The sequence below is a fragment of the Odocoileus virginianus genome, chromosome 33 (assembly GCF_023699985.2).
Source record: "Odocoileus virginianus isolate 20LAN1187 ecotype Illinois chromosome 33, Ovbor_1.2, whole genome shotgun sequence".
NCBI lineage: Eukaryota > Metazoa > Chordata > Mammalia > Artiodactyla > Cervidae > Odocoileus > Odocoileus virginianus.
The window spans coordinates 35,473,475-35,501,208 of NC_069706.1; the positions used below are offsets into that span (position 1 = coordinate 35,473,475).

The following is a 27,734-nucleotide window of genomic DNA, read 5'->3' on the forward strand; positions in this document are numbered from 1 at the left end:
GCCTGTTCAGGCCGGGCCAATGGAGAGCAGAGCGCGGGCCGCTCCGCTAGGCTCGACTAGCCGCTCACCGACCGTCCCACCTCCGTGCGCGACCTGAAGCCACGCCGGGAGTTCGCGACGCGAACTGGGCCTGCGGGAGATCGGCCGGGGCGCACCTGGGAGAGCGCGTTGGAGACGCGGAGCCGGGGACGCGGCGCGGCGTGGCGGGTTCGGGCCTGGCCGTGACGCGAGGCGGGGCGGGGGTGGCGCGGACTCCGGGGCCGAGGTGCGGGCGTGTTCACTGGGCCGGACTCCCGGAGTGAGTTTCTCATTTGACCTTCTAAGGAGCCCGGGCGCCCGGCGAAGGCGGGCCAGAGGGCCTGCGAGGATCGCTGCAAGGGTCGGAGGTGGAGGCCTCTGCTGAGGGGACCGGTTTAGGCCTGTGGAGGGAGTGCTCGGGTCGGCCTGAGGTACCCCGGAAGGGTCTGGGGAAGGGTGAGTCCCCCTGGGGGAGGAGAGCGGCAGCGGGTCTCCGATTCAGGGATTATTAACCCCGGGCTGGTGGAAGAACTCGGGGAGGAAGAAATTACACCTTTATTGTCATAAGTGAAACTTCCCAAGTCTTTCCTCACCTGACGTTGGCTGTGCCGAAAACGAAGTCGCGATTGCAAATAGGGATGAGTGTAAATGATGGAGATAAGAGTATCCACAACTCCTACAACTCATTTACAGTCATCGCTGCTTCATCAGATCGATAGGACCTTGTTACTTAATGCCTGGAAAAGAAGACTCTATAGTCATATAGCATGAGTTTGTTTTAAAAGCATCCTGGTAGCAATTTCAATATCCGTAATTACAATTCTCTCTTTTGATTAATGTGTGTAAACCTTTTATTTAATGTGGCTACTTGAAGATTTAAAATTACATACTGGCTCGCGCTGTGTTTCTGTTGGAGCCTCACCAGGTGCAGAATGGTACAGATCGGTAGTTTATCGGGTGCTCACCATCCTGTGCCTGCACCCTGGTATCTTGAGATTAGATCATTGCCATGTGGGTGATGTTATAGGTAACTCCAGTTTACAAGCAAGGAGACTGAAGGCCAGAGCAGTGAGTGCCCAGGGACACAAGGATGGTTTGGTGGTGCTGCAGTCTGAACCCAGGCTTTCTGACCTCAGGACTCATGCTTGTGCCGCTTAACCGTCTTCTTTCTGCCTTTTGTGACAACGACATTGACTTTCATTATTTTGCTGACCTATACCAGGCCCCGGAGGAGAACGCCAGAAATGGACTTCGTGAGGCTTGCTCGGCTCTTCTCCAGCCCCCGCCCCGTGGGACTGTCCATCCTGTGCCACCTTGACCCTCTCAGAGCCCAGTGGGCTGGAGGCAGGGAGGGACCCGCGTGGCCTAGGGTGGCAGGGTGGATTCGGCCAGCGCCAGCAGCCTTCTCCAGCTCTCTCTCTCAGCTGCCCCTCGGCTCGCAAGGCCAGAAGAACACAGGCAGCCTCAGCTCTGACCCCGGCCAGCCCAGCCCCACTGCCACCCAGGAGGAAGGGGAGGAGGAGAGCTTTGGGATGCTCTCCAACAAATACTCGTCTCGGAGAATGTTCCACAAATCGACAGCCCAGCTATATAACCTGCGGCTCAAGGAACAGAATATTGAAGAAGATGAGGAAGCGGAGCTGGAACCAAAACCACGGCGGGGCCCCAGAAACACCCCTTACTGGTACTTCTTTCAGTGCAAACGCCTGATCAGGGAAGGAAAGGTAGGGAACCTTTGGACTCTGCTGCTCCTGACTCCTGCTTCCGTCTTTTGTGAGGGGCCACCCTGCCCTCCTGTGGGATGCTCAGGGCTCCTCTCCCCTCTGTCTTCATTTCCCCCAGTGCTGCCTCAGGCGACCCTCCAGCCTCCTGGCTTCCCGTGCCCCCTCCTCGATGCCATTCTCATCTTCCTGCTACCAGCCCAGCTGTCCCCCGGGCTCTCTATCTGTGTATCCAGCTGCCTCCTCACCATCTCCATTATACTTACCCTCAGTGGCCTGGCATTCTTGTTCCCAACCTCGATTTCTCTACACTTTGTTCATCTCACTAATTGGCAACCTGGTTTTTCCATTCGCCCAGGCCAAATCCCTTCACCCCTAAGTCTTCTTTCTCCCGCCAACTCTGCCTTCAAAGTGTCTCCCATCCTAACTTCTCACAACCCTCCCCCTGAATGCCCAGGCCTAGCCTTCTCCTCCCCACTTCCCCCACCCCCCCCACCCCCATCAGCTATTATGACACTTGTCACTAGTCTCCCCGAGGCTCTCTCCACCTCTTACCCCAACATGGACTTCAAGCCGTGAGCAGAGATCAGGTGGCCCTTCTCCTCCCTCTAGCACTCCCCGTGTATTCAGTGACAGTGGGGGTGTTCAAATATCTCTTGGCAGTATATGTTGAACCTTTTGTGAGTGAAGTGATAAAATGTCTGGAATTTGCTTTTAAAAAAAAAAATTGAGTTGGAGGGAGGAGTGCAGGATATTGGTGAAACAAGATTGGCCAAACATTAATAGTCTTTGTAATTACACCTGTCTACTCATGTGTATATTTGAGATTTTCCGTAATGAAAAGTTGAGAAATAAAGAGAAGCCAGAGTCCGCATGATAGCTTATGAAGCCTGCAAAAACTGCCTCTTCTTCCCTGTCTGCCTGCATCTCCCCTCCTTCACTCTCTCCCCTGCAGCCACACCCCCCCACCCCCCCAGGTCCCAAGCACACTCCTGCCTCAGGGCCTTTGCACTGGCTGTTTCCTCAGAGAGCCGCCTGGCTCCTTCCCTCACCTCCTTCAGATCTTCATTTACCTGGGCATTGCCCCTGTGCTTGCGGAGTTCCCCCACAGCTGAGGGGCCAAGAGCGCTCATAGGTGGTGGGAGTCTGGTGGGCTTTCCTTCCTGGCCACCACGAGGTCCCCTTGCAGTGGAGCACAGGGACCAGGAGGCTGGTGGCAGAGGCCCAGGCTGCGTGTTTGGCTCCTGGGCCAGCCTGGGCTTGAGCTCAGGGAGGGTCCCTTAGCCTCGGTCTCCATCCCTCTGCTGAGCCCCCTTTCTTGTGTCCCCCCTTCCCCAGCTGGCCGAGGCCCTGGACCTGTTTGAGAGGCAGATGCTGAAGGAGGAGTGCCTCCAGCCCCTCGAGTGCAACTACACGGTGCTGATCGGGGGCTGCGGGCGGGCCGGCTACCTGAAGAAGGCCTTCAGGCTCTACAATGACGTGAGCATGGGGCCGGGGGGCGGCAGGCCAGGCGCCCTACAACACGGGCTTTGGGCCCCAGAAGAGTTGGGTGCAGGGCCTGAATGTGTTCCCTGCTAGTGCATTGCCCTGGGGGGACAGTTTCACCTCTCCAGCCTGTTTTGTGGTCTTATCACAGCTGACATTACCTGGGCCGGAGTGGTTCATCCACCACGAAGGTGCCCTTTCCAGCCACTTTCACTGAGTGTCCTTCACATCTTTATTATCGTTGCTGGTTAGCTATTTGCCTGTCGTGTGTCTCCCCTGTAGAGAGTAAGCTCAGTGGAGACAGGCCTTGCCTGTTGTGGTAACCCCAGTAGCCAGTGCCTGGCCTGTATTAAGTCCTCAGTACACGTCTGTGGAATATGTGAGCACATACAGAGTGTCCCCCCATCCTCAAAGTTGGGATCACCATCTTCGTTTCTCCAGTGAGGACACTGAGGCCTGGAGAGACGCAGTGCCGTGTTTAAGTGTCAGCACTGTCTCGAGCGCTGACATGGAGGTTGAGCCCAGCCGCGGCCTGAGAGCAGGCTTCTGGGCGCTCTGCGGCAGCTGCTTGCTGCCCTTGGTCAGGTGGCCTTTCTCTGGGAAACAGCGAGCACTTGCCTTTACCAGGAGCTTCTCAAACTCCGTCCCCTGGAGGGCTTGCTAAGCAGTGTCAGCCGGGCCGGAGGAGGGCTGGGGAGGCCCGAGATGCGCTGCAGGGCCGTGCTCCCGGCTGCTGCTCCAGGGGCCACTCTCCCAAGACAGTCTCCTTTGTAACAACCTTCCAGTGTGACCGTATCACCCCCGTTTTTCCAATGACAAGCTGATTGCCCACGACCCCTCAGTTACTAAACATTGGAGCTGGGGTTTGATGACCCCTCCTGCCCTTTTCCAGATCAGATCTATTCCACAGATCCTAACAGTCAGGGCAGCCTGGGTGGCCAGAGGGCAGGAGCATCAGGAAGAGCATGCCGTAAGAGCACTTCAGGCTCAGGGTGGGCTGCTGAGTGCCTTGGGGAGGACGCTTTCCTGTTTGGTGCCTCTGGGGAGCGAGGCCAGCTCTCAGGGCCGCTCAGGGTGAGTCAGGGGCTTGGAGAGCCCGGCTCTGTGTGCCGGTCGGCTCTGCCTTGACACAGGCCCCGCTCCAGGCCCCTTTGGTGCAGAAGCAGAGTCCTCTCTAGCCTCCTGTCCCTGTGGCCTGTGCGTCCAGCTGACCCCAGAGCCACCTCCAAGTTTCTCCCTGTCTCCGCAGATGAAGAAGCGGGACCTGGAGCCCTCAGACGCCACCTACACAGCCCTGTTCAACGTGTGCGCCGAGTCCCCCTGGAAGGACTCGGCACTGCAGAGCGCCCTGAAGCTACGGCAGCAGCTTCGGGCCAGAAACTTCCAGCTCAACTTGAAAACGTACCACGCACTGCTGAAGATGGCTGCCCTGTGCGCGGACCTCAGGATGTGCCTGGATGTGTTTAAGGTGGGGCTGTCCCTTCCTTCCTGCTCCCCACTCAGAGTGAGTTCTGCGAGGCCAGACTGAGGCTGTGCCCTCTGCGTTCCTCTCATGGGAAGGTTCAGGCGCCAATGAGACAGGCGCCCTGTCGGCCTCTGGGGCTCACTGAGGCGTCCCTGCAGTCAGAGCCCTGGGTGGGACAGGGAGGCCCCCGCCCCGTGAGGTCAGGGTGCTGTGTGTGCTGTGGTGTGCTATGTCCCGCTGAGGGCCCTCGCTGGTGAGATGCATAGCACTGAAGAGGAATTGGCACTCACTGGGGCATCGTTCCAAAGATCTTACAAAGCAAGTCCTGTGGCTTCTGCTTCACTGATGAGGAAACCGAGATGGGCGCCTAATGCTTCCCAGACTCCTAGAGCAGGCCAGCGGCGAAGCTGGGACGTGAAGCCTACTCTGGGCAGGTCCAAAGCCTTGTGTGCAAGAGTGGCTCCTGGGTGGATCTTCATGGAGCGGCTGCACAGAAGTGATAGGAGTAGAGCCAGGAAGAGAGGCCTGGGAAAGAGGGGAGGAGGGAGCGCAGGCCGTGGGGAGCTCTGCTGCGGCTGGTACTGAGCCGGCCCAGGCCGGATTCGGGCCCCACTGCTCAGGATACGCAGCCCTGGGTCTGCCGTGGGGTGTCTGTCGGTCCTGAGCCAGATCCAGTGGGCCTGAGTCTGGGCCTCAGCTCTCCTGCAGAGTCCCAGCAGGCCTTCTTCGTTCCTTCCCCTAGGAAATCATCCAGAAAGGGCACGCGATCACAGAGGAGACCTTCAGTTACCTGCTCATGGGCTGCATCCAGGACAAGAAGACTGGCTTCCGGTACGCCCTGCAGGTCTGTCCCGCCTGGCTGTTCTTCCTGTCTCTTGCTGCCCCGCTTGGTCCCCCTCCACGTACCTGTGCTGGGGGCAAATGATGATTCTGGGTCATTTCTTGAGCACCTGCTCCTGCCCCGTGCTGGATGCTTTTATATTTGTGATCTTTTGGCCTCCTGGAGCACACTGTTCCCTGAGTTTTACAGATGGGTGCACACCAGGCACTCGGAAAGTGCAGCTGAATCCAACCCTTAAGTCTGCCTATACTCTTCCAGAACCTGGCCTCTCTGGCCGTTCCTTCGCAGGGAGTAGGGAGAAGGGCTGGGAGAAGCAGAGGGGTGGAAGTGCGACACAATTTGGGATGAGCCAGGAGGGGAGGTGGCGCTAGTGGTGAAGAATCTGCCTGCCAGCACAGGAAACCCAAGAGACACGGGTTTGATCCCTGGGTTGGGAAGATTACCTGGAGGAGGGAATGACTACTCACTCCAGTATTGCTGCCTGGAGAATCCCATGGACAGAGGAGCCTGGTGGGCTACAGTCCCTGGGGTTGCAAAGAGTCGGATACAACTGCGCAGCTAACACATACGTAGGAGGGGAGGAGGGTGCCTGTGTGGGCTCCCAGGGTTCGGGGACCAGGTTCCTGGGTCCTCAGTTGCCCAGAGCCTGGAGTCTTTCACATGCCCCATTTGCCCACTGATGCCTGCTCTGCTGAAGGCTTGTTGGAGAGGGGGCTGGGGGCTGAGGTCTGCCTCTCCTCCGCAGGTGTGGAGGCAGATGCTGAGTCTGGGGCTCCAGCCAAGCCAGCATGGCTACAACCTGCTGTTGGGGGCAGCTCGGGACTGTGGGCTGGGGGACCCGGCGGTGGCCTCAGCGGTGCTTCTGAGGCCCAGGGAGGAGATGGCTTTGTTCCAGCCCCGGGCCGGGGAGCGGAAGACCAGGAGGAGAGCCCAGGTCGGGCCAGACTGCAGCCTATTGGCCAAGCTGCACGTGGAGGCCCTAGAGAGGCAGCTGTTTCTGGAACCTTCTCAGGCACTTGAGGGGCCTCCGGAGCCTCAGGAGGCCAGAGTCCCCGGCCAGGCCCAGTCTGGGATGGAGACCAAAGCAGAGCCCGACCACACGGTGGCCCTCACCTCTGTGGCCCCGAAGCCTCCTCCCTGGGGGCTGGAGGCCAACCTCCTGACCCTGGGGGCGGCCCCCTTGGCTGTGGTCTCCTTTGGGACCGTGAGCACCCCTGCCGACAGACTGGCCTTGATGGGTGGCCTGGAGGGCTTCCTCGGCAAGATGGCGGAGCACGGGCTTCACCCTGACATCAAAACCCTCACGCTGCTGGCGGAGGTGGTGGAGCCTGGGAGCCCTGCAGAGTCCTCACTGCTGAGCGTCCTGGACACGCACGGGGTGGAGGCCGACCTGACCTTCTTCAATACGCTGATGAGGAAGAAGAGCAAGCAGGGCGACCTGGAGGGGGCAAAGGTGAGGGGCTCGGGGGAGGAGGCACAGGCTCCCTCCTCTCCTTCCTCCCTGGACTCTCTCCTGCAGGCGTGTCAGTCATTCCTGCCAGAGGTGGGCAGACTGCCCAGAGCCCCCGTTTAGGCCTGGGCTTGGGTGACAACTGGGAATCGAGTGGTGGACCAGCCATACCCCCCGCCCCCCGGGGGGCTCCCAGTGATGGGGCAGACTGCAAACAAGTGCTTGCACCGATGCAGCATATGGGGACACGTGGCCTGAGAGGCTGGTGGTTCCTGAGTGTGCCCAGCCTCAGCCCCCACCACCCACCCCACCAACCTCCGCGACATCGTCCATTGTCACACTCACTTTGCTTGATGCTGTCCTGAGAGTTTGGCATCATGTGTCTTTACTGACCACACCAGGAAGCTCTGCCGCCCATGGCTTTACCCATTTCACACACGGGGACACCAGGGCCCTCACGGGATTTCGTCCATTCATACATGTTTCTGTGCGCTTCCCTTTTTGCCAGAAGCTCTGACCTGGGCTCTCACGAGCATCACAGGTGACAGAGCAGCCTCTGCCGTCAGGCCCTCTGTGTCCAGCACAGCTTTCTCTCGAGCCCCTCCGCAGACCCGCCCTGACCCGGCCTGAGCAGGCATCCTCTTCCTCTCCTCCCGCCCGGGACTCCCTCAGCCTGCACTGCACACGCTGTTGTTGGCTTTGTCTCCAGCCTTGGACTGCGGGACCACCATGCCCTGAGGCCCCTGCTGCTCGATCCATGTCCAAGTCCTGAGCACAGAGTGGATGGTGGCTGGTCAAGGAGCAGGAGGGGCAGGAACACGGAGGATCCGGAGGAGAGATGGCCTGTTGGGGACCAGCAGGCCGGAAGGCAGGGTGTCCTTGCGGAGCTGCTGAATCCAGGGAGCTGGGCAGTAAGGTGCTGGGCCAGACCCCAGCCTCGAGTGCTGGGGTGGTCAGCAGGGGGAGCCGCGAGGCTTCGGAGAAGAACCGTGCCCCAGTGTCTCCAGCATCCAGCCGCAGGCTTCACCAGAGAAGGCTTTCACTGGGCTGGTGGGTTACAGCTCACGGTGATGCCGCCTCTGTCCCCACAGGCCCTGCTGCCTGTCCTGGCAAAGAGGGGCATCGTCCCCAACCTGCAGACGTTCTGCAGCCTGGCCATCGGGTGTCGCAGGCCAGAGGACGGCCTTCAGCTGCTCTCGGACATGAGGGTGAGTGGGCCCTGCCTGGGCAGGCCCCGGGGGTGAGGGTGGGGGTGTGGGGGCCTCCCGAACCCCCCAGGCCTCTGTACTCAGGGTAAGCTGTGGGGAGCAGGGTAGGGAGAGTGGGGTCTTGAGCTTCAAGTGAGAAGGGTCATTGTCCAGTTTGGGAGAAAGGAGACCGTGGTGAGGGGCTGCACGGGCGCTGAGAGCCAGGGCTGTTATCACTGAGGTGTGGCCGTGGGGTGAGGTTGAGGGGAGGGGGTGGCTCTTGGCCCCAACCCTTTAGGGGCATGGAGGCCGTGATGGGAACAGGGAGGGCCAGAATTCTCGGGGGACAGGTGTGCAGCGAACCCCCAGGAGGCATCTCCTGCCCATGGTTTACTGCCTGAGTTCGTTGATCTCTGAGAACAACCCTCTGCTTTCTCTCCAAGTTCTTCAGGGCTGAGAGGGCAGGGCCTTCAGCTGCCGGGGATGGACCCACGCAGGTTGTGTGGAGTAGGGAGTACAGCCTGTTGTTGCTTCGAGGTCCTGCCCTTCTCACCCCTGGGGGCTGGTCTGCAGAGCAGGCCCGGGCGGCAGGGTGGCTCCCCAAGTCTGACGTGCCCCATAGGGCCACGCTCTCCCAACCACCGCCATCCTCTCGCTGAATGTTCCAGGAGTCCCAGATGACCCCCAACGCCCACATCTACAGCACCCTCATCAACGCGGCCGTCAAGAAGCTGGACTACGCCTATCTCATCGACATCCTGAAGGACATGAGGCAGAACAGAGTCCCCGTGAACGAAGTGGTCATCCGCCAGCTGGAGTTCGCGGCCCAGTACCCACCCAGCTTTGACCGGGTCAGTGCACCCGGCCCTGACGTGCCCATCGTCTCCCTGGCCAGCGTCACCCTCACGCCCACCCCACCCCACCCAACCCCCGTGCTGACCTCCTGGGATTGGCATCCTCTCGCTTTAAACTGTCTGTGGCCCCCTTGGGGAGGATCCACACTCCTCAGACCACAGCTGGCCGGTCCCTGTCCACGTGACTCATCTCTGTCAGGTCGCTCTCCCCTTGGTGCCGTCAGCCCCCGGCCCATGGTTGCTTCTAGATGATACCGGCCTTTCCCATGCCTCAGGGTTCTCGTCTTCCCAGCAGGGCCCCTGCTTTTCACCTTCCTGCTTCTGTCTCATCCCGTCGGCCCCAGCTCGGGCGGCTCTTCCTCAGCGGGGCCCCGCTGGCCGCCTCCTTACAGCATGGCTCCTCTTCATCCTGTTTCACGGCCTGTGCTCACACGTACTTGTGTGTGACCCTCACTGTAAGGAGAGTGAACGCCCCTGGAGGTGGGGACTGTCTGTCTTGCTCTCCGGATCCCGGGTCCCTGCCCGTCGTCAGGCGCCCAGCACACACTGTTGTTCGCTGAGTGAATGGGGATGGCAGGAGGGTGGTGACAGAATGTTCTGTAACGGCCACTTCTCTCCTTGCTGTTCCGTAGGTGTCAGGCTCTCCGGTTCTGGTTTTGAGGTCTACCGCGTCAGGCTCTGTGGCCTGATGGGTAGGGAGCAAGTCAGCCAGGACACACCAAGCCATGGGGCTGGGGTCAGGGACAGCTGTGCAGGGAGGTTGCTGAGTGCCATTAAAGAAGGCTTAGTAATTAGTGCGACAGCCGTGGAGAGTGTAGCGGGCAGAGGGCGGGGCTGGGCACTTTGACCAGCTGATTGTCTTACTGATTCTTCAGTTCTTTGCATACTCCATAGACTAGGCTTTTGTTGGTTCCATATTGCAAAGTTCTCCATGGAGGACCCACTGAGGGTCTTCTCAGGCTCAGCCAAGAGTCAGCAAATACAAGCCTAAACCTTATTGTATTCACTCATACATTCACACTCACTCATGATGGGGAGCTTGTGTCTGTTGTCAAATTTTTGCTGCATGAACTTTCAGGCTCTATCAGGTATGCGTTCAGAATTGCTAAACCTTTTGAATCAACCCGTTTATCATCACGTGGTAGCAGTGTTTAGATCACGCATCTTTGTCTTTTTATCTAGGTACTCTGTCAGCTTTCTCTTGCTACCTACCTGGCGCGTCTTGTCTCCTTTCCTTTGTCCCATCTCTCCTGAGACCCAAGACCCCTGCGGCAGTGTCTGTGCCAAGCAGGAGGGGCTCAGCAGCGTGGGCAGAGCAGTGGCCCCCGGCGAGTCTAGCTTTGGGGGGCTGGGGTGCCATCCCTGGCTAGAGGGGCTCAGCAGTACTCTCTGTTGAGCAGCTTCTCTGCCCTTTTCCTTTTGACCAACTGCAAGCAAGAACAGCTTCCCTGAGGCCTGAGCCACCTGCCGCGGTTTGGGGTCCGCTGTAGGTAGCAGGCAGTGTCTTCTTGTGGCCCCTCTGAACGCCATGCTTTTCCAATTACAGTACAAAGGGAAAAACACCTACTTGGAGAAGATTGATGGCTTCCGGGCTTATTATAAGCAGTGGCTGAAAGGGATGCCAGCAGAGGAAACCCCCCACCCGTGGCAGAAATTCCAGACGAAACCCAAAGGAGACCAGGATACCATCACCGAGGCTGACATGGACAGCGGCCCTGGGGGCAGGTGATGAAGAGGTCCTAGGACCCCCAAAGTGCGCAGCCTTCACGTGGCTCTGTGGGAACCCCGAGAGTCCCCTTCACATGGAAGACTGAACTTGCTGGGGCAGCTGCAAGCATGAGGCAAAGTCCAGGGTCAGAGCTCCAGCTTAGGTGTCGGTCTGAGGACGAATGCTGGCCCAGGTGCCCAACAAGTTCATGGCAAGTGCCAGAGCAGCGTGGCCACCTTGGTCCGTCATCTCAGGCCCTCCCCGTCTGAGGGTGACGACGAGGAGGGTGAGTTCGCTCCAGGTCCCACGGCACCGATGAGGTGGAGTCGGGATCGAGTCCCAAGGGCGTCTAGTCTCTGGGGCCTGGTGCCGTCCTCCTGGGTGCCAGACCGCTGGCTCTGAGAAAGAAGGGACGTGAAGGCCAAAAGGTTTAGAAGTTTTTTTTATTTCTACAAATCATAGCTGATGAACACCAAAGCCTTCCCACAGGAGACCATGCTTCTAGTCGGGCCTGGGGACCGCTCTGAGGAAAAGCTGCTCCCAGCAAAGAGTGACATGACGGGCGGAGTCCTGCGCAGCCCAGAGTCCAGGGTGGGTGGAGGTCTGGGCCCGATGCTCAGCCAGAGCAGCCCCGGCAGCCGCAGTGCGTGCACTCGATGATCCGGCCCTGCGGACAGAGGACCCCTGAGACCCTGCGCCCACACGCGGGAACACACCCCCCCCCGGGAAGCAAGGCCATGGGACATCCATTCCCCATGGACCATCCTCAGAAACCCTCTGTGATGGTGCAGGATGGGGAAAATTTGGTTCCCTCATGAAAATGGGAACAGCTGCTGTTGACAGTTACATCTCTGTCTGGATTTAATTCATACAAATTCAATGTACATACTTGGTCCCAAAAAGAAAGAAAAAAAAATCTGAGTGATTGCTCTTATTCTGTGAAGCAAGCATGACACACCCTTCAATGAGCTGGAGGCAACTGTGCTCTGCGCTCGGGGCTCAGTGCCAGGGCCTCACGGTGTCCTCTGGGCTGAGGAGCTTTCTAGTAGGGTGTGGGGAGAACGGGGTGTCCTTGAACCTGTATGGTGGCAGGACAGTTGTACCCCGGGCCAGGTGTGTGGTCTAGTGTCCGGCCAGGGGCCTGCCCAGTTCAGAAAAGGGGTTTATTCTCTTTTCCCCTCTTTTTTGGAGAAGCAAGACTGGTCTAAGGAAACAAGATCCAGTGGTGTAACTAACTAAATCTGTTCTGGACACCGCACCGTGGGGCTCCTGCTGCTCTGCCCGCCCCCCCCAGACCTACACAGAGCCTCCCTTGGAAGGCAGCCTATGCCCGCCCTCCACTACTCCGCACACCCATCCTGAGCTTCCAGAGGACTCAGGGGGACAGACCTGCCTGCTGAGCTGAAGCCCATGGGCCAGAGCCAAGGCTCTGCACACAAACTAGCCAGTGCTACAGCCTGAAGGGACCATGAGAAAGAGGGCATCTGGCCTGACCTTGCTCACGGGCAGCCGAGGGGCTGTACTCACAGGCCGCTAACGGCCCAGTAACCCTCCTCCGCACCTGCTGCCGCTCCCCTTCAGGGGAGCCTGCACACAGAGCTCACCACTGCATGCCCAGCACCGTTCCCTCGCCACCCCGAGAGTTCTGGCACAAAATGCAGTGAGGCTCAAGTTGAAGTGTCACTGGGAGCAACAGGAGGCCGGGAGAAAAGGAGGACGAACCCCTGCAGCCTGGCCCACCCTCCCCTGGGTTAGCCCTCTCAGCCACGCTGGGGTGGGGGTCATCATCCACATTTCCTATGTGAGGATAGGAACCAGTAACTTTCCTGGCACGGATCCCTGACCAGAGGGGCTCCCTCCCAGGGGGAGGGCCAGCAGAATACCCAGCCACAGAACAGAACATAAAACCCATTGTGGTCAGCTAAACTGCTCATGCTGGCATCAGGCGGGGGGTGGGGGGTGTGGCATTACCACTTCCAGCTTGCTTTTGGGGACCCGGCAGATGCAGTTTGTCCCAAAATTGGTGTCCCGTGTCTGGATGCACCGCAGACAGCACAGGTTCTCATACCCTTGCTTTTTCCATTTTGCAATCAGGTTTTTATCTGCATAGCCTTCTTTAATACAGTACTCATACAGTTCTGCAAAAAGACAGGGAAGGGCCATCAGACTACAGTTTAACAAAGCTCTCCAGCCCACAGCCCATCACTGCCCACCCTGAGAAACAGTGTTTAGTCAACACTGGCCCCCTTTCGTTTTTTGGAAACAGGAAGCATCATGATGCTTGATGAGGTTTCAAGAATTACTTAAATTGGACAGCCACTCAAGCTGGAAAGGCCAAGAGAACATGTGGCCAGTCACCTCTGCTTATGGCTTTCCGCTTGTAGAAGAGGTCAAAGATGTAGCGGGTCTTCTGGTGATGGATCCTGAAGATGGGCCACAGAGATTCCACTTTTCTCTTTCCCTCGTGAGGTTCTGTCTCAGCTGCAGAGAAAACACGGTGTTTGCTTTGTTGTGGAGAGTAGGTTAGTCTGCACAGAATACAGTATTGTTCTATCACTCGGGATTTGTAATTCAGCTCAATAAACAGGGTTCTGCGATCTAAGCCAAAGGCAGGGATGAGGATTTGGCGACACCGCGTGTCTGCTGAGGGTGAGAGCATGCCAAGTACCCAGTGTACAGCAGTGAACAAGACAGACCACAGCCACGACCTGGGGAGGAGGCAGACCAGCCCCTGGTGCTAAGGGGAAACGGCCACAGAGGAGAAGGTAACATGGAAGGGATGGCGAACCTAGTGTGGAAAGCCACGTGGCCGCATGGGGTGACTGAGGGAGGTGGTGGTGGGGACCACGGAGCGCCTCAGGCCTGGCTGTCCTAGAAGTGGAACCTTCCCACGCTTTGGTGGTGGTGTTTAGTTGCTCAGTCACGTCACACTCTGCGACCCCATGGACTGTAGCCCACCAAGCTCCTCTGTTCATGGGATTCTCCAGGCAAGAATACTGGAGTGGGTTGCCATGGCCTCCTCCAAGGGGATCTTCCTGACCCAGGAGTGGAACCCACATCTCCTGCATTGCAGGCAGATTCTTTACCACTGAGCCACCAGAGAAGCTCCTCTGCTTGGAGTCATCTCTTAAGGTTTTAATCACAGCATTTCTCTTTGGACCTGTTTTCACAAGGTCATGTGAACATTCTTAGATATCATTTTGGACAGGTCCACACACACAGTGAAAGGCAGCCTGCAGTGGGCAATGTGGAGTCCTGCCCCTGGGAGGGTATGAAAAGAGGCCAGGGGTAGGGACCTCGTGGCTCAGGGCAGACTCAGGTTTCTGCCTCTTAGTTAATGCCCCAAATGGCCTATTAACTCCAGAACCAGAGCAACAATTCTTTTAAAGTGCCACTCTTAAAAAGTCTAAACACATGTTCATTATTCAAGTACTGATTATGCTTGACTTTCAACTAGTTTAAAGTACTTGTAAAAGCAAAGTTATTTACCAGTCCTAGTTACAGTCCACAGAGATAGTGCCTACACTTCTCAGTCACCCATAAAACCCCCACCACACCCTTCTCTGTTCCTCAGTCCCTATAATAAGGCTTTTTGTTGTTTGGGGACTTCTCGGGTAATAGTGGCTATACAAAAACCTGAGTAGTAAACTAGGAGATATACAAAGAGCTGGGCAGTTGTGCTGAGCTAGGAAATACCAGGGACAAACTAAAAGAGAAAACAGCAACTTTCCTTTCTAAGGTAATAGTGCCAACTGCTTCAACAAGTGTGAACAACTCACATCAGAAGGACAGGCCAGTAGTGCCACTGGCTTTGGTCCTCTGTGGCCTCAGAGCGTGGCTGCAAATCCCAAAGACAAAACTTGAGTTGAAGGCAACAAACTGGAGGCTGGCAGCCCCTGCCAGCCTGGAGGCAGGCTTTGGTTCCCCCATAGATGCTTTTTTTTAGGTTTGAATGTTAAATTGGAAGAGTTCACATAGAAAAGCTGGATTTCTGGCTCATCTTGGGCAGGGGAAAAAAACAGCAAAGCTGGAAAAGCTGAGGCTGCATCTGACATGGCAGAAAGGGCCCTGGGTGGGGAGCAGCTTCTGCCCACCCCAGAGCTCGCTGCTGTCCCCAATACTGAATCAGCTCTGCCACCACCTGCCAGCCACTCATTTTCTTTATAGTGGAAGTGAAAGCAACAGGAAACTGGGGCTTAAAACCTGCGTATCAAAAATGGGAAAGCCGAGAAGAACTAGATGGTTAAAGAAAAAGAACACTTTTGACGGTAAAGAACATCTTATCCACCTAAATGCTCTCCCTTCAAGAAGTCACCTCTTAAAAAGAGGTTTATTTCCAAGGACTCACAAATTATCTTTTCTATTACAGCAATCTCTTTAAGTTCCTTTATGTTGAATAAAGATCTGTTAGGAGAAAAAAATCAGCCCCAAAGACCTTGATTATTGCAAATTCTGGGTATTTAGTAGAAGTTACCTGATATACTCAGCTTCAAAAAAAGGAAGCAAAGTTAACACCCACTTACTACTACTGCTGAAGGGATGACTTCAGAATAACAAGGGTTAATTACCAAAAACCTTTAAGAAAAAAAGATTGCTTTAAAAAGCAATTCAGTAAGTAGTTAATACTGTGATAGGGCCAACAGGAGAAGAGGATGGTGGAGGATGAGACAGTTGGATGGCATCACCGACAACGGACATGAATTTGAGCAAACTCCAGGAGATGGTGAAGCCCAGCGTGCTGCAGTCCATGGGGTCACAAACAGTAGGACATGACTTAGGAACTGAACAACAACAGGGCCAACAATGCTTGTGGCTTCAGGTTAAATTTCCCAAAACTGCACACTGTACTGATTCACAAACTGCAGGACCACATAACACTTAGGGGGAAGTGAAGATTGTGCATTCTGGAGAACTGGTAGATGATGCAAAAACAAAGCGATGATGAAAACAAACCCACAAGAAAAATCCAAATAAAAACATTTCAGAAAATTTTGAGTGAAAAAGAACAGGATTTTCCAAGTAAATGTATTTTGTGTGATTTTAAATATACTTCTACCAGTAAATAATTCTAAGTAGACTATTTGATGTACACTCCCTAAAGGTCTTATATACTCAAAAGCATTTTTTTCCCCCAAAACACTTTTGAGGACCTTCTCATTTGTATTATCTTACTTTCTGGCATTTATAGTATCCCTATCAGTTAAAAAGCAAACAAAACATGTCAGTGTCAGGCGGCCTCGGTGGTGCAGCCTGTCTCTTCCCATTTATCCTTGGGACACAGTCCATCCAGGCAAGAACTCCACAACTCACCTTCTCTCATTTTTTGATCTAATTCATCCAGTGTTGGCTCAATCAACTCCCACCCATCTGGGGGAGCTTTCCGGCTTCTTTTGACTTTAGGCATTTTTTCCCCAGAAGATAGTCTGCAAAAATCTGTGGGGGAAAAAGAAAATTAAATGAATTGGTTTCTGAGCCTCAGGATCCCTGAGGACTTCACAAGCCACAACTCTGGTGCACATTCATATCCGTAAATCTGTTTCCTCATCGGTGTAATGGGGAGAATCTACTTATGGGGCCATGTGAGGACTTGATTATATGTTAACATGCCTGGTATTTAATGTGTGCTTAGTAGAGTTTTACTATTATCATACAGAGAATAAGACACACACTGTCCCTGAGAAGGTGATATTCTAGCAAGGAAATGCAAAGTGGAAAGGGAATTACAACACAGTGTAAGGGAGACTGATTGGGAGAGCAAAGATGAGTGTTTAAAAAGGAAGAAGAGTGAAACCAAAGTACCTTAGGGTCTGCTTCCCAAGAGTATAATAGAAAGATCTCAGGTGTCTTCAGTTACAGGCTCGGATTCTTGTCCAGCTATGACTTTGGAGAGGTCACATTCCCTTTCTGGTCCTCAATCTTGTCTGTAAGGTGAGGACAGTGTATTAACTGGATTGCCAAGGTCTCTTTTAAACCCAACAGACATACTATATAAAGGAAGTCATGTAAAGCCCAAAGAACACACCAGCCCAGATCTACACAGCGAGTCATTTTTCAAACCGCAAGGCATTTCACAGCTAACAGAACTCAGGGGGGGACTTCCTGGTGGTCCAGTTGCTGAACTCTGAGCTCCCAATGCAGGGGGCCTGGGTTCCATCCCTGGTCAGGGAACTAGTTCCCACATGCCGCAATTAAGAGTTTGCATGCCTCAAGGAAGACCCGGTGCAGTCAAATAAATATTTTCAAAATATTTTTAAAAATATACTAAAAGAGAACTCATGTTAATTATCTTTAAGCAGACTCCTCCTTTCCCACGCTCATTCAGTTCCTCCCTCCTGATGTTTACGAAGCCCGCCCTCCTCGCCCCACTACGTGAATTCTCAGTAACCACCTTACAGAAGATCAAACTCAGGGTCGCACAGAGCTGGGAACCGGCAGAGTCTGACTCATCGGGGGCTCCTGACTCCCAAATCTGAGGTCTTTACACTTGTCTCCCCTGCTCTAAAGCTAGAGACGAATGGAATCTGGTCCCTGTCCCAAAGAGCACGGGCTGGGAGGACAAAGACAAGGGAATGACCACTATGCTAACTAAGAACCACGGAGAGTCTAGGGCCTGGCCCAGCTTGGGAGTCAGTGGAGGCCTCCCATGGGAGGTAACAGCTAAGAAGCAACCTGGTCAGGAAGAAAGAGATGTGGGACGGTGTTAGAGTGGGGGTAGCGCGCGGGAGGGGCGGAGAGCGCAAAGGCGTTCGGAAAAAAGCGAGTGAAGACGCTACAACCGGGGTTGTAAAAAGGCTCAGGAAGACTATGGCATCTGAACCGGGATTACAAGGAAAAGCAATATTTAGATAACAAACGTTCTAGGCGGGGGGCGGGGGGGGCGCGGAGCGGGAAAAATAAGGGCGGGGAAACCTAGAAGCCAGGGAACCCCCACATTTCCCATCCCCTCCGCGGAACCAGCAAGAAGCCGCCTAGTCTCGGGAACTCACTTCGACCTTCGGGTCCAGAGGCCCGAACCGGTCCCAGTTCAGCTGTTCAGATCGCCCTCTGGGCCAACGCAGACGTCTGATCCCTGGCCCCCAGCCGTCACCAAGATCCTAGAGAAGAGAAGGGAAACACTCACTACGCCCTCCGCCGCGACGCAACGTCCCTTCTGTATCCACCGCCTCAGCTCCCCCGAGTATCTCTTCACGATGAGGTCCTCGTGGAGCCCCGCCCCGCAAGGAGCGCGGCGACGGCGTTGCCTTAGGTGTCCGCAGCCCTGCCTGTGTAGAATTCCAGCGCCGCTGTCTCCTTTCGTCCGCACTTCCCAGCGGGGTGGGCTAGCAGGCTCACGCGCCTCCCACGGCGAGGGTTGGGAGAGCCTCTGTTGCCCAGCAGCGCGCGGGCGAGCCTGGGCTCAGGCGGCGCGTGGGACAGCCCGGCCTCCCTGAGGGCCGCGGTTCTCGCGGCGGCGGCGGCGCGCTGAGAGGGGGCCGGGTTGGGGGCTGGGGGGCGGGGGTGGGAAACTGGCTGGGCGGAAGAAGTCGAGCCCGAGAAATTTCCGGTTCCGGTGTCAGCTCGAGGCGCCGCCGCCGCAGCCGCCGGAGCCGCGATGCCTAAAGGAGGTGAGGGGCGGGCGCGTGTCGCCCGCGGGCCTCGAGGAGCGGCCTGAGTCCGGCTCCCGCCGTCCAGTCAGCCCGCGGGCGCCTCAGAGAGCGACTCGGAGGGAGAACGTCCGCTCCGGCTGAGGGCCAGGCCTGGGCCTCGACGCCCAATTGTCCCGCTGGAGAAGCTGAGGACCGTAGTAGTGGCCTCGAGCCACTCCCTCGGGAGTCTGAGGAGATTTGGAGGCTCTGGGTCCTCGCCCACCCGGATGGCCTATCTAGGGCGCGCTTCTCTCGGCCTGGGGGCGTCTGGAGTTTCCTACCCATTTCAGGCTCGCCGGGGACTGAGTCACCGCGTCCCGCGCCAGAGCCGGGCCCGCCTGCCTTGCGCGTAAAACGTGGGCCTTTTCGGGCTCTGGGCGAGATAGGCTTGTCTGTTGCGACCTAGCTGGATGCTCTTGAGCCTGGCCGACCTAGCTTTGACTGCCCTTTTCGAGCGGCTCGACGTGGGTCTTTGAGCCTGCCACATAACCTTCCTGTGTTTTTGCAAGTATAGGGGTATGATTGTATCTACCTCATAATACTGATGCGAGTCTTGAAATAGGTAATCCACGTGGAGGGCGCTGTGTGGTGGTGATAATCTCTAAGTGTCCAGTAAGCATTAGCTATTGTCACTCCTAAGACTTTGCCAGTTCCTTGGCCAAGAGCGTAAAGAATCCTTGGCTTCCCCGGTTCGGTTGTACACTGTCCTTCACCCTCTTCCCCTTGAGAGTCAAGAGTGCTCGACTCGAAGCCCAGCTGTCACTGTCTAGCCTTATGGCCTGAACAAGTTGTTCCCCATCTGAAGCACCTAGCTGATAACCCTTAGCCTGGAGAGTTGGGATCAGGGTCTTAAATCCATAGAGCCCTCGTTGTGCCTGGCGGCTACTGGCGCAGAAGAGGTGTTCAGTTAATACTGGTCTCTCCTGTGACATCTTGGTTAAGATGTCTCAGCCCACAGCAAGATCTGCTTGTAGCTTTTTCAAACCTAAATGACTTCCTGACTCTGCTCCCAGAGATGCTGGGGTTTTCAGAGCTGAATCTCTTTAAACCTAGTTTTCTAGTGGTTTATTCTGTGGTAGGAAGAGCTTTGTTTCCTCTGTCTCTCTCAGTCTTCTGTTCTGCTAAAGGAGGGGTATTAGGGGTACCGACCTGGGTTCGATCCCTGGGTTGGGAAGAGTCCTTGGAGAAGGGAAAAGCTACCCACTCCAGTGTTCTGGCCTGGAGAATTCCATGAACTGTGTAGTACATTGGGTTGCAAAGAGTCAGACACGACTGAGCGACTTTTACTTCTGGTGCCAGAATTCTGAGAGTCCTACTTAATAGGTGCTTTGAGCCAAGGTTGGCGGTTACAATTAGAAAATCCTAAATAGGGATAATTGTTTCAATGACTTGGCCTTTTGGCTTGTGAAAGCTTTATGGGCAGATAATGTTTACATTTCTTGCTGGTGTTAATTTGCTTGAAAAGTGAGAGAGACTATGAAGATATAAAAGTGTAAAATTCTCCAAGAGCCCAGGACCAACTCTTGTTTCTGTCACGAAACCTGTGAAACATTTTCAAAGGCATGGAGAGCTTCTGATAAAAGTTACGGTAAACCAAGTTAAGATCAGTGTCCCATAGCCAGACATGCAGGATGAGAGCCTGTAGTAGTCAATTTTGAGCTGTTCCTATTCCTTAGAACATTAAGAGGGCAAGAAAAGATGTTGGGGTTTTGGATGGCTAACTTGATCTCTCATAATAGGACTTTGATGATCCTTGACTGAAACACCCCTGGGAATCCCAGGTAGTCATTAAAAATGGGTGGTGTGGTCTGTAGCAGCCCAATTATGGCTCTGCAGCTGCTGTCTAGGAAATTAGAGGAGGCTAGTATCTCTGCTACTGTCTCTGGAGTTCAGAGCAGCTCTGGCTGCCTCATCATAGATTCTCAGCTCTCAGTGACAGTCATGAGAAACCAGATGGGGTGCAGCTTCCAGGAGAGGCGAAGTGGATCCAGGCCACAGACACCAGCATCCTCCAGAACCAGCTGAGGAGGTGCTGCCCTGCTATGAAACTGGCTGTTGGCTTTGTGTGTGTGTGCTCAGTTGAGTCCAACTGTTTGCGACCCCATGGACTGCAGCCTGCCAGGCTCCTCTCTCCATGGAGTTTTCCAGGCAAGAGTACTGGAGCAGGTTGTCATTTCCTCCTCCAGGGGATTTTCCTAATCCAGGAATCGAAGCTGTGTCTCCTGTGTTGGCAGGTGGATTCTTTACCACTGCGCCACCTGGGAAGCCTGTGGCAGGGGTCAGTCTAGTGTCTTGGTTCAGGAGAGTCAGGCTATAAAATTGACTGATTCTCTGTGATGAACTTTAATTGCTAGTCACATTTTTAACTCTTAGAAGGTAGTCAGTTTTATTTTCGATTTTACCTTTGTTTGGCAGTTGTTCTACTCCGAGCACAGAAAGTTTTCTCTGACAGGTTTTAAGTTTTCTCTTTCTACCATAAATACCACTTAAATGATCATGAAGTAGCTTATATTCCCTGCACCTGTAGTAAATTGTCATTGTGACCAGTAGCTTTGTTTTTTTCTTTTCCCCCCACACCAGGTATTACTGGGAGGTGGGTGGGTGTGTAACATCTTACCAAAAAACCTGATTGGAAAAAAAAAAAAAAAAACCTGATTGAACTTTTTGGTCAACCTAATATATGTATATGCTAGAAGAGTAACAATTATAGCAAACTTTTTTGTAGTGCTCGTCTAGTGCCGAGCACTGTTCAACATCTTCACATATGTTAACAAATCCATGTTCACAGCAATCCTATGTGGTAGGGAAACTGAGACTCAAAGATTAAGTACCTGCCCAGAGTCACAAAACCATTAAGTGGTAGAGCTGAGATTTGAACCCAGGGATTGGACCCCAACATTTGTGCTCTCCGCCACTCTGCTTTAGTCTCAAGTCTCCTTGTCTGTAAAATGTGACCAGCCATGATGTGCACCTTAGGTTTAACCTGGGGTTCAAGTGAGCCCATGGCTGTGACGGAGCGTTGCAAGTAAAGAGCACTGTAGTGACAGCAGGGGCGAGGGTGACCCCTTCTCGTGCCTGCATCTGAGTCCACTGCATGTGGACAAAGGGACCAGGGGACTTAGCCGGTCACTCCCTGTGGTGCCCCCCAGGTCCTCCGCTCAGGCCTTGGTGGTGGGAGCCTGCATCCCGCACGCGGGTGGGTGCTGCCGCATGCTGCCTCTTTTGTCCCTTTGAACAGGTGAGGGGGAAGGTACAGGTGGGTGGGTGGTCTTGGTCAGGGGCAGGGGAGGTCGGCAGCCTCTGCTGAGAGCACCTCAAGCAGGACCTAGTCTGAAGTTCAGGGTGATCAAGGGAGCTGCCATCCTGCTGCCTTCCTAAACTTCTGGTCCTTGTGCAGGGAGAAAGGGGGGCCACAAAGGCCGGGCCCGGCAGTACACGAGCCCGGAGGAGATCGACGCCCAGCTCCAGGCCGAAAAGCAGAAGGCCAGGGTGAGTATGCCACTCTGCAGGCCACTCCAGTGGCCCAGGGTGGCACCCAGAGAGGCCGGACAAGGGCCACCCACCCTCTGGAAGAAGCCAGCACCTGGGGTGTGGTTGAAGAGGGCGGGCGGCTGACAGGAGGAGAGCGGGCCTTTGGTTGATCGCTTAGAACTTCGTTTCCTCAGCAGCCAGTGCCTGGGTGGGTCCTGTTCCTGTCTGTGGGGGCTCTCCGCGCCCGCCTTGTGTGCGCCAGCCTCTGCCAGCCCCACTGGGGTTTGACACCCTGCCTTCCCACTCTCACCGCTGACAAGAGTGCCATTCGTGCTTAGCGCCCCCTCCTGCGTGCTCCCTCACTGGTACTCCCCACCCTTCCCCCTCCAGTCTAAGCTTAGGAGCTCCTTCTGTTCCTCGGTGCTTTTTCCAGCCCACTGTCAGGAAACAATGCATGTTTCCATCATTGGTGTCGGTGACCCTCCCACACCATTAGATGCTCACCTGGATGAGGGCCACAGGGAGCTGTCAGTGTGGACGACTGAGTGTGACGTGTGAGGGAGAAGGGAGAAGCCGTGGTCGGGGAGGGTCTGGCAGAGCAGCCTGCGCCTGAGCAGGACCTTGGAGAACGTGCGGGCAAGAGCTAAGGCGGGGGAAGTGCTTACAGTTTTGTAAGGGATGTTTCTAGTAGGAAGGCAAGAAGGGTGGAGGGAGGCGGCCCAGCAGGGCATCTATGTGGGCAGGTTGGAGTGTCTGACCCGCTGCTGACTGTGGGAGTGGAAAGTGGGGGAGGGAGGATGCTTGCCCAGGAAAACGAGTACAGATTGGCAGCTGTGTGTGGCAGCAGGGAGAGTGGGAGGGAAACGGAGCGGGACTGTGGTTTCCAGCCCCATGGCCAAGTCCTGTGGGCTCTGGGGGACGAGCTGCGTACCAAGGCGGTCCCAGGCACCTGGGCTGATAAGAGGAGCAGGGCCTTGTATGGCTGTGTGAGGGGTGGGTTGGACCGGGAAAGGCTTGTAGGCTGTGGAGCCAAGTGAATAGGCTGCCTGTGACCCAGGTCCCCCATGGAGGCCAGCGTAGCAGAGTAGGACTCATATACTTGGTCCCAGCCTTCTGGGGGTTTAATTTCTCAAGATTCACAGTCTGGGGCAGGAGGGATGGAAGGATCATGGCCTTGGGAGTTTGGTTTGCATCTTTTGATTCCTCAAATTGTCCATTTCTGAAACAGGAAGAAGAGGAACAAGGAGAAGAAGGTGGAGATGGGGCTGCAGGTGACCCGAAAAAAGAGAAGAAATCTCTAGATTCTGATGAGAGCGAGGATGAAGAAGATGATTACCAGGTACTGAGTCTGATGGGGGCCTAGGTTCTGGACTCATCCATTGAACAAATGTTCATCAGTTGTTTCCCAGCAGACAGAGTCCTTACACTTAAGGGTTTGCATTGTAATAAGGAGATACAGACAATAAGGAAGTCCATGAACAGTATGACTTCTGGTAGCCAGAAGTATCATGAATGAGATCACCCATGATTGAGGATACGTGATTGAGGAGTGGTGTGTGGTGAGAAGGTGACTTTTAGACTGAGATCTGAAAAACAAGGTGGAGCCAGTCACGTGAAAATTGTTTTGCTGAGTAGTCGAGGCAGCCAGGTTAGCAAGTGCAGTCTAGGGGTCAGAACAACCTAGGCAGGTCCAGGGAACAGAGAGGCTAGTGGGGCCGTGACTTGGTGGGTAAGAAGTGGAGTTAGGAATGGAGGAGGAGAGATTTGCAAGGCAGCGCCTGTGTGGTTGTTGCAGAGGTTTTGGTTTAATCGTAGTAGGTAGTGGGCAGCTGGTAAAGTGGGATGTGGGCGAGAGAGAGGACCAGTATGTGCACGCTTAGTCACTTCAGTCATGTTTGCCCCTTCCGTGACCCTGTGGACTGCAGCCTGCCAGGCTCCTCAGTCCATGGGATTCTCCAGGCAAGAATACTGGGCAGGTTTGCTTTTATCTGCACAGTGAGTTGTACAGTTGTTGAGCATAGAAGCCAAGAGCTGGTAGCAGGTATCCAGACAAGAAACTGTGACTTCCCTGAAGGGGGTGGCATTAGCAGTGGAGAAAAGTGGGCAGATTCAAGCTGTGTTTAGAGATGAACTCGTTGGGATTTGTCAAGGGTTGGGGTGGTGGGACTAAGGGGAAAGAGAAACAAGACCTTGCTCGGGATCATGGGGAGGAATGGGCTGAGCCTGCAGTTCTGTTTTAGACGAGCTAAACTTTAGATGTCAGGTGTCTGGATGAGGTATATACACACCGGCTGGGTAGAGGTGCCTGGAGCTCTGTACAGTGCTCTGATGAACAGGCGTTTCGAAGCTCTCTGGTCTCTTAAAGAGAACAGCTGGGTTGACAGGGCTTGAAACTCTGCTCAAACCTGTTGCATCAAGCACTTGTGCTCTCATTTCTTTCTAAACTTTGCCTGGGCAGCTGGGAGGTGCAAGCTGCAGGTGCGCCTCCCCAAACCTATAGACGTTGAGCTCATTCCCAGGCCCCACTTCCCTGCAAGCAACCTCTCCAGGGACCCAGCATGGCTAGCAGCCAGGTGTGAGGTTCCATGGAAACAGCTTTCAGAGGCTGAGCTCGAAGTGAAGGAGTACCTCTCTGTGCTGAGAGCTTGTGAATTGGGCTCATGTTCACATCTCCCATCTACTTCTGGGTTGATGTCAGGCATTTTATTGTGTCTCTGCTCTGTCGCCTGTGAAACTAGGGTGATGGTCCCTGGTGGCCCGGACACGGCACAGGCTGGACTCGGTCACCCACACTCCTGCTGCATCTCCTGGGTTGGTGTAGACACGCCTGAGCGCTGTTCCCACCGTGAGGCTGGGCCCAGCGTCACACAGCCTGGAGAGGAGCAGTTTGTTCTAGGCCAGGCAGACTGTGGAGATGGGGGTGGCCCTCGGGCACTGCAGGACCAAGCTTCTCCAGTATCCGGCTTCTTGTCCTACCTTAGCAAAAGCGCAAAGGCGTGGAAGGGCTCATCGACATTGAGAACCCCAACCGGGTGGCACAGACAACCAAAAAGGTCACGCAGCTGGACCTGGATGGGCCCAAGGAGCTGTCCCGAAGAGAAAGGTAACTGCTGCTTCCGAGCTGTGTGGCTGAGGCCCCAGCTCCTCTGCCCTCACTTCTGGACCCTTAGGTCTCCAGTGGCCGGGTGGGGGCTCCAGTTACAGTGTTTATTTCTATGTGATCTCATTCCCCAAAGGCTCTTTAGAAGTTTCTCGAAAAAGAAAAAAAAAAAAAAAGGATTTTTTTCACCAGTGGAAACACAGGGAAGATAGAACAGCAGATTCAGATCTGAGCGTTGCACTTGAAGTAATCCCTGGGGATGCGGATGGTCATGCTGCAGCCCCTCCCTCAAGACGCTCTGCTCCAGGGCACCTCCCTTACCCAGCCTGATCGGACCCTGCTGACCCACATCCGTCCCTGACGTCATGGCTGCAGGGTTGGGGGCCTGTGCTGATGGGCACCCACCAGCTGCCCAGTCCTCTCGCCTCAGGTGAAAATGAGGCTGCGGAGAGCTCCCTGTGGGCTGTGTGAGGCTTGCACCTGCGGGCTAAAGTGCCCTGCACACAGCTGGTTTCTGTTTTCATGCCTACCTGGTGACATCTAGGGCCTCACAGGAGGTTGCAGGCTGCTAGGAAAAGCCACTCTGATTTCTCTCCTGATTGCGCTGTTAGATTTAAATCCACCTTGCTGTGCTGACCCCATGAGAGCTGAAGGCGGTCTCTGTAAATAAACCCCACGGGGAAGGCCCACCAGCTTGGGGTGTGACTGAAGGCTGCTCAAGACCCTCCCCCTCCAACTGCCTTCTCACCACTGAGGACCCCCACTCTCCAAGGTAGCAGAGCGACAGGCGACCTGTGCTAGCTTGCTTGTGAGTGTCCATCAGGGAGGGGGCACTCGGACACAGCCCCTCCTCCACTTGGGCCCCAGGCCCGAGTGTTTGGCCTTGATTCTGGCTCCCGCGTCCAGCTCAGCTGACAGTGGGGGGGGGAGATGTCCCCTGTGACACCTCTTTACCCAAACAGAGAAGAAATCGAGAAGCAGAAAGCGAAAGAGCGTTACATGAAGATGCATTTAGCGGGGAAGACAGAGCAAGCCAAGGCCGACCTTGCCCGACTGGCGATCATCCGAAAACAGCGGGAAGAGGCTGCCAGGAAGAAGGAAGAAGAGAGGAAAGGTAAGTCTTGAGCCACTGGTATGGCAGCCTGACCCTGGCTCTGGACGGAGCCAAGCCCTGTACTTCGATGTCTTGCTATGAGGTGGGTTTGGGCCAGATTGCCCGCGAGGCCCACTGTGTGTGTGTGTGTGTCTGCGCACACCAGATTGCTTGGGAGGCTGTGTGTGTGTGTCTGTGTGTGTGTGTGTGTCAGCTGGAGGTGGACGTTCCTGCCTGCCACCTCCCAGAAGGCACCTACTTTCGAGGCTAGCAGGTTCCACTAAGTCTCTGGTGCCTTGTATAGCCAGGAGACCTGCTTGGCATCACCACTGTATGTCTGAGACGCTTGGGGGGGGTGTGGTGGGCTGGGCTTCCCAGATGAAATCTGGCCCAGGTGTCCCTCTTCCCCATGCCTTCCAGTGGGGCCGAAGGTGGTAGGGTTCTTCCAGGCCAGGTTGGCTGTGAGGAATTGGTCTGATTTAAAGGAGTGTTTGTCTCAGGAATTTTTGGCCTCATGCAATCCTTCATCTGGGGGGGAGCCATGGGTATTGGGAATCTTGCTTTCCTGCATTCTAGAGGCCTAAAGACACCCCAGGGCATTATCACCACGTTGGAGATACCTGGTGATCTCAGCTGCCCACCAGTAGTTTGTTTCACAAACCCCAAGCAGGAAAGGACTGTGTGTGACTGCTTGCATGTTGCTGATTTCAGACTTCAGAAGCCACAGGGAGAGCTTGGAATTACAGACTTCTCCTGGGAGCGGGCTAAGAAGAGTTTCTATTTGCCCAGTAGATTGCGTGTTGGTGGGCCTTTGTGGTGGGGGGTAGCCGCCCAAACTTAGCAAGAATGTCTGGACACGTGGGTCCGCTGGCTTCCGTGGGAGGGTGTCAGGCCGGGCCCTTCTTGGGTCTCTTCCTCATCTGCCAGCTGAGCCAGTTGCACAGATTGTTGTCTGAGGCCTTCTGGACCTACATTTTGCTGATTCCGGGGCGTGCAGGGCTGTGTGTATGGAGGGGTGGTTTCATCTTGTGACTCTCTCCCTTCCTGCTTCTCAGCAAAAGATGATGCGACCTTGTCAGGAAAACGAATGCAGTCGCTCTCCCTGAACAAGTAGCACGGCCTATGGGAGGAGAGACCAGGGAACTGGGCCGTGCTGCCAGGACCTCCGCTGCGTCTCACCCGCCCTGTGCCCCGGTGCCGCTGCAGCAGCCCCTCGTGGCGAGGAGCCCCCCACGGCCTGGGACCTCCTCTTCATCTTGGCACGGAAATTGTTTGGGGGGATGGTGGGTGGGGGGCTGGGGGAGGGGCAGCTGCTATCTTTGAGGCAGAAAGATGCAGGACAGCATTTCATATGTAACCATTCAAATGTTTTGGCTGTTTTTAAAATTCAGAACCCTTGTTGGGGGGTACCTGGGAGGTGGGTTAAGAGGAGCTTCCATATGTCTGGTAGATTGCGAGGCAGGGGGCAGTTGGGGCCGCAGTAGCTGCTGACAACTTTGCAATGGCCTGTCTGCCCACCCCCCGGTCTGTGTTCCCTGAGTGCTCACTCAGAGGGGCTGGCAGCCTGTGCCCATGGGTCCCTGAGGTCACGGCTCATCCCGGCCAGTCCCCTCTGACGGACGCCTCCCCCTGCCCTTCCCACCCCACTCCCTGCCCCCTACTCTGGCCAGGCCCCGGCCCGTTCGTAACCCCGCCCGCGGATCATTTCGAGAAGCC

General features: G+C 55.3%; 3 protein-coding genes across 8 annotated transcripts; 2 read left to right on the forward strand and 1 right to left on the reverse strand.

Annotated features, from left to right (window-relative positions):
• Nucleotides 1-70: 70 nt before the first annotated feature.
• On the forward strand, nucleotides 71-11,247 carry PTCD1 (pentatricopeptide repeat domain 1). 5 transcript variants are annotated; one of them, XM_070460357.1, is made up of 10 exons: nucleotides 71-207; nucleotides 325-474; nucleotides 1,241-1,742; nucleotides 3,078-3,218; nucleotides 4,474-4,692; nucleotides 5,432-5,533; nucleotides 6,276-6,983; nucleotides 8,072-8,188; nucleotides 8,836-9,018; nucleotides 10,568-11,247. In XM_070460357.1, the coding sequence occupies exons 3-10, from the start codon at nucleotides 1,263-1,265 to the stop codon at nucleotides 10,748-10,750; spliced, it is 2,133 nt and encodes a 710-aa protein (XP_070316458.1). In that variant the 5' UTR covers nucleotides 71-207; nucleotides 325-474; nucleotides 1,241-1,262; the 3' UTR covers nucleotides 10,751-11,247. The 5 variants fall into 5 exon arrangements, with proteins under 5 accessions (XP_070316458.1, XP_070316459.1, XP_070316460.1 ...); XM_070460358.1 differs by having other exon boundaries at nucleotides 325-449; XM_070460359.1 differs by lacking the exon at nucleotides 325-474.
• Nucleotides 11,156-18,134, reverse strand: BUD31 (BUD31 homolog). 2 transcript variants are annotated; one of them, XM_070460363.1, is made up of 6 exons: nucleotides 17,850-18,134; nucleotides 16,529-16,650; nucleotides 16,040-16,162; nucleotides 13,088-13,210; nucleotides 12,701-12,867; nucleotides 11,156-11,396 (listed from the first exon to the last, which is right to left on the reverse strand). In XM_070460363.1, the coding sequence occupies exons 3-6, from the start codon at nucleotides 16,131-16,133 to the stop codon at nucleotides 11,346-11,348; spliced, it is 435 nt and encodes a 144-aa protein (XP_070316464.1). In that variant the 5' UTR covers nucleotides 16,134-16,162; nucleotides 16,529-16,650; nucleotides 17,850-18,134; the 3' UTR covers nucleotides 11,156-11,345. The 2 variants fall into 2 exon arrangements, with proteins under 2 accessions (XP_070316464.1, XP_070316463.1); XM_070460362.1 differs by having other exon boundaries at nucleotides 17,716-18,134.
• Nucleotides 18,135-18,227: 93 nt separating this feature from the next.
• Nucleotides 18,228-27,384, forward strand: PDAP1 (PDGFA associated protein 1). The gene is made up of 6 exons (XM_070460361.1): nucleotides 18,228-18,333; nucleotides 21,752-21,843; nucleotides 23,054-23,164; nucleotides 24,807-24,928; nucleotides 25,888-26,039; nucleotides 27,074-27,384. The coding sequence occupies exons 1-6, from the start codon at nucleotides 18,321-18,323 to the stop codon at nucleotides 27,130-27,132; spliced, it is 549 nt and encodes a 182-aa protein (XP_070316462.1). The 5' UTR covers nucleotides 18,228-18,320; the 3' UTR covers nucleotides 27,133-27,384.
• Nucleotides 27,385-27,734: the final 350 nt, after the last annotated feature.

Bases quoted from the DNA above. Each gene is read 5' to 3' on its own strand.
- BUD31 (XM_070460363.1), bottom strand. From the start codon at position 16,133: ATGCCTAAAGTCAAAAGAAGCCGGAAAGCTCCCCCAGATGGGTGGGAG. The intron at 13,211-16,039 runs GTGAGTTGTGGA...TTTTCTCTGCAG, and splicing joins AGATCAAAAAATGAGAGAAG to CTGAGACAGAACCTCACGAG. The intron at 12,868-13,087 runs GTGACTGGCCAC...GTCTTTTTGCAG, and splicing joins GCGGAAAGCCATAAGCAGAG to AACTGTATGAGTACTGTATT.
- PTCD1 (XM_070460357.1), top strand. From the start codon at position 1,263: ATGGACTTCGTGAGGCTTGCTCGGCTCTTCTCCAGCCCCCGCCCCGTG. The intron at 1,743-3,077 runs GTAGGGAACCTT...CCCCTTCCCCAG, and splicing joins GCCTGATCAGGGAAGGAAAG to CTGGCCGAGGCCCTGGACCT. The intron at 8,189-8,835 runs GTGAGTGGGCCC...TGAATGTTCCAG, and splicing joins AGCTGCTCTCGGACATGAGG to GAGTCCCAGATGACCCCCAA.
- PDAP1 (XM_070460361.1), top strand. The intron at 23,165-24,806 runs GTACTGAGTCTG...GTCCTACCTTAG, and splicing joins ATGAAGAAGATGATTACCAG to CAAAAGCGCAAAGGCGTGGA. The intron at 26,040-27,073 runs GTAAGTCTTGAG...CCTGCTTCTCAG, and splicing joins GAAGGAAGAAGAGAGGAAAG to CAAAAGATGATGCGACCTTG.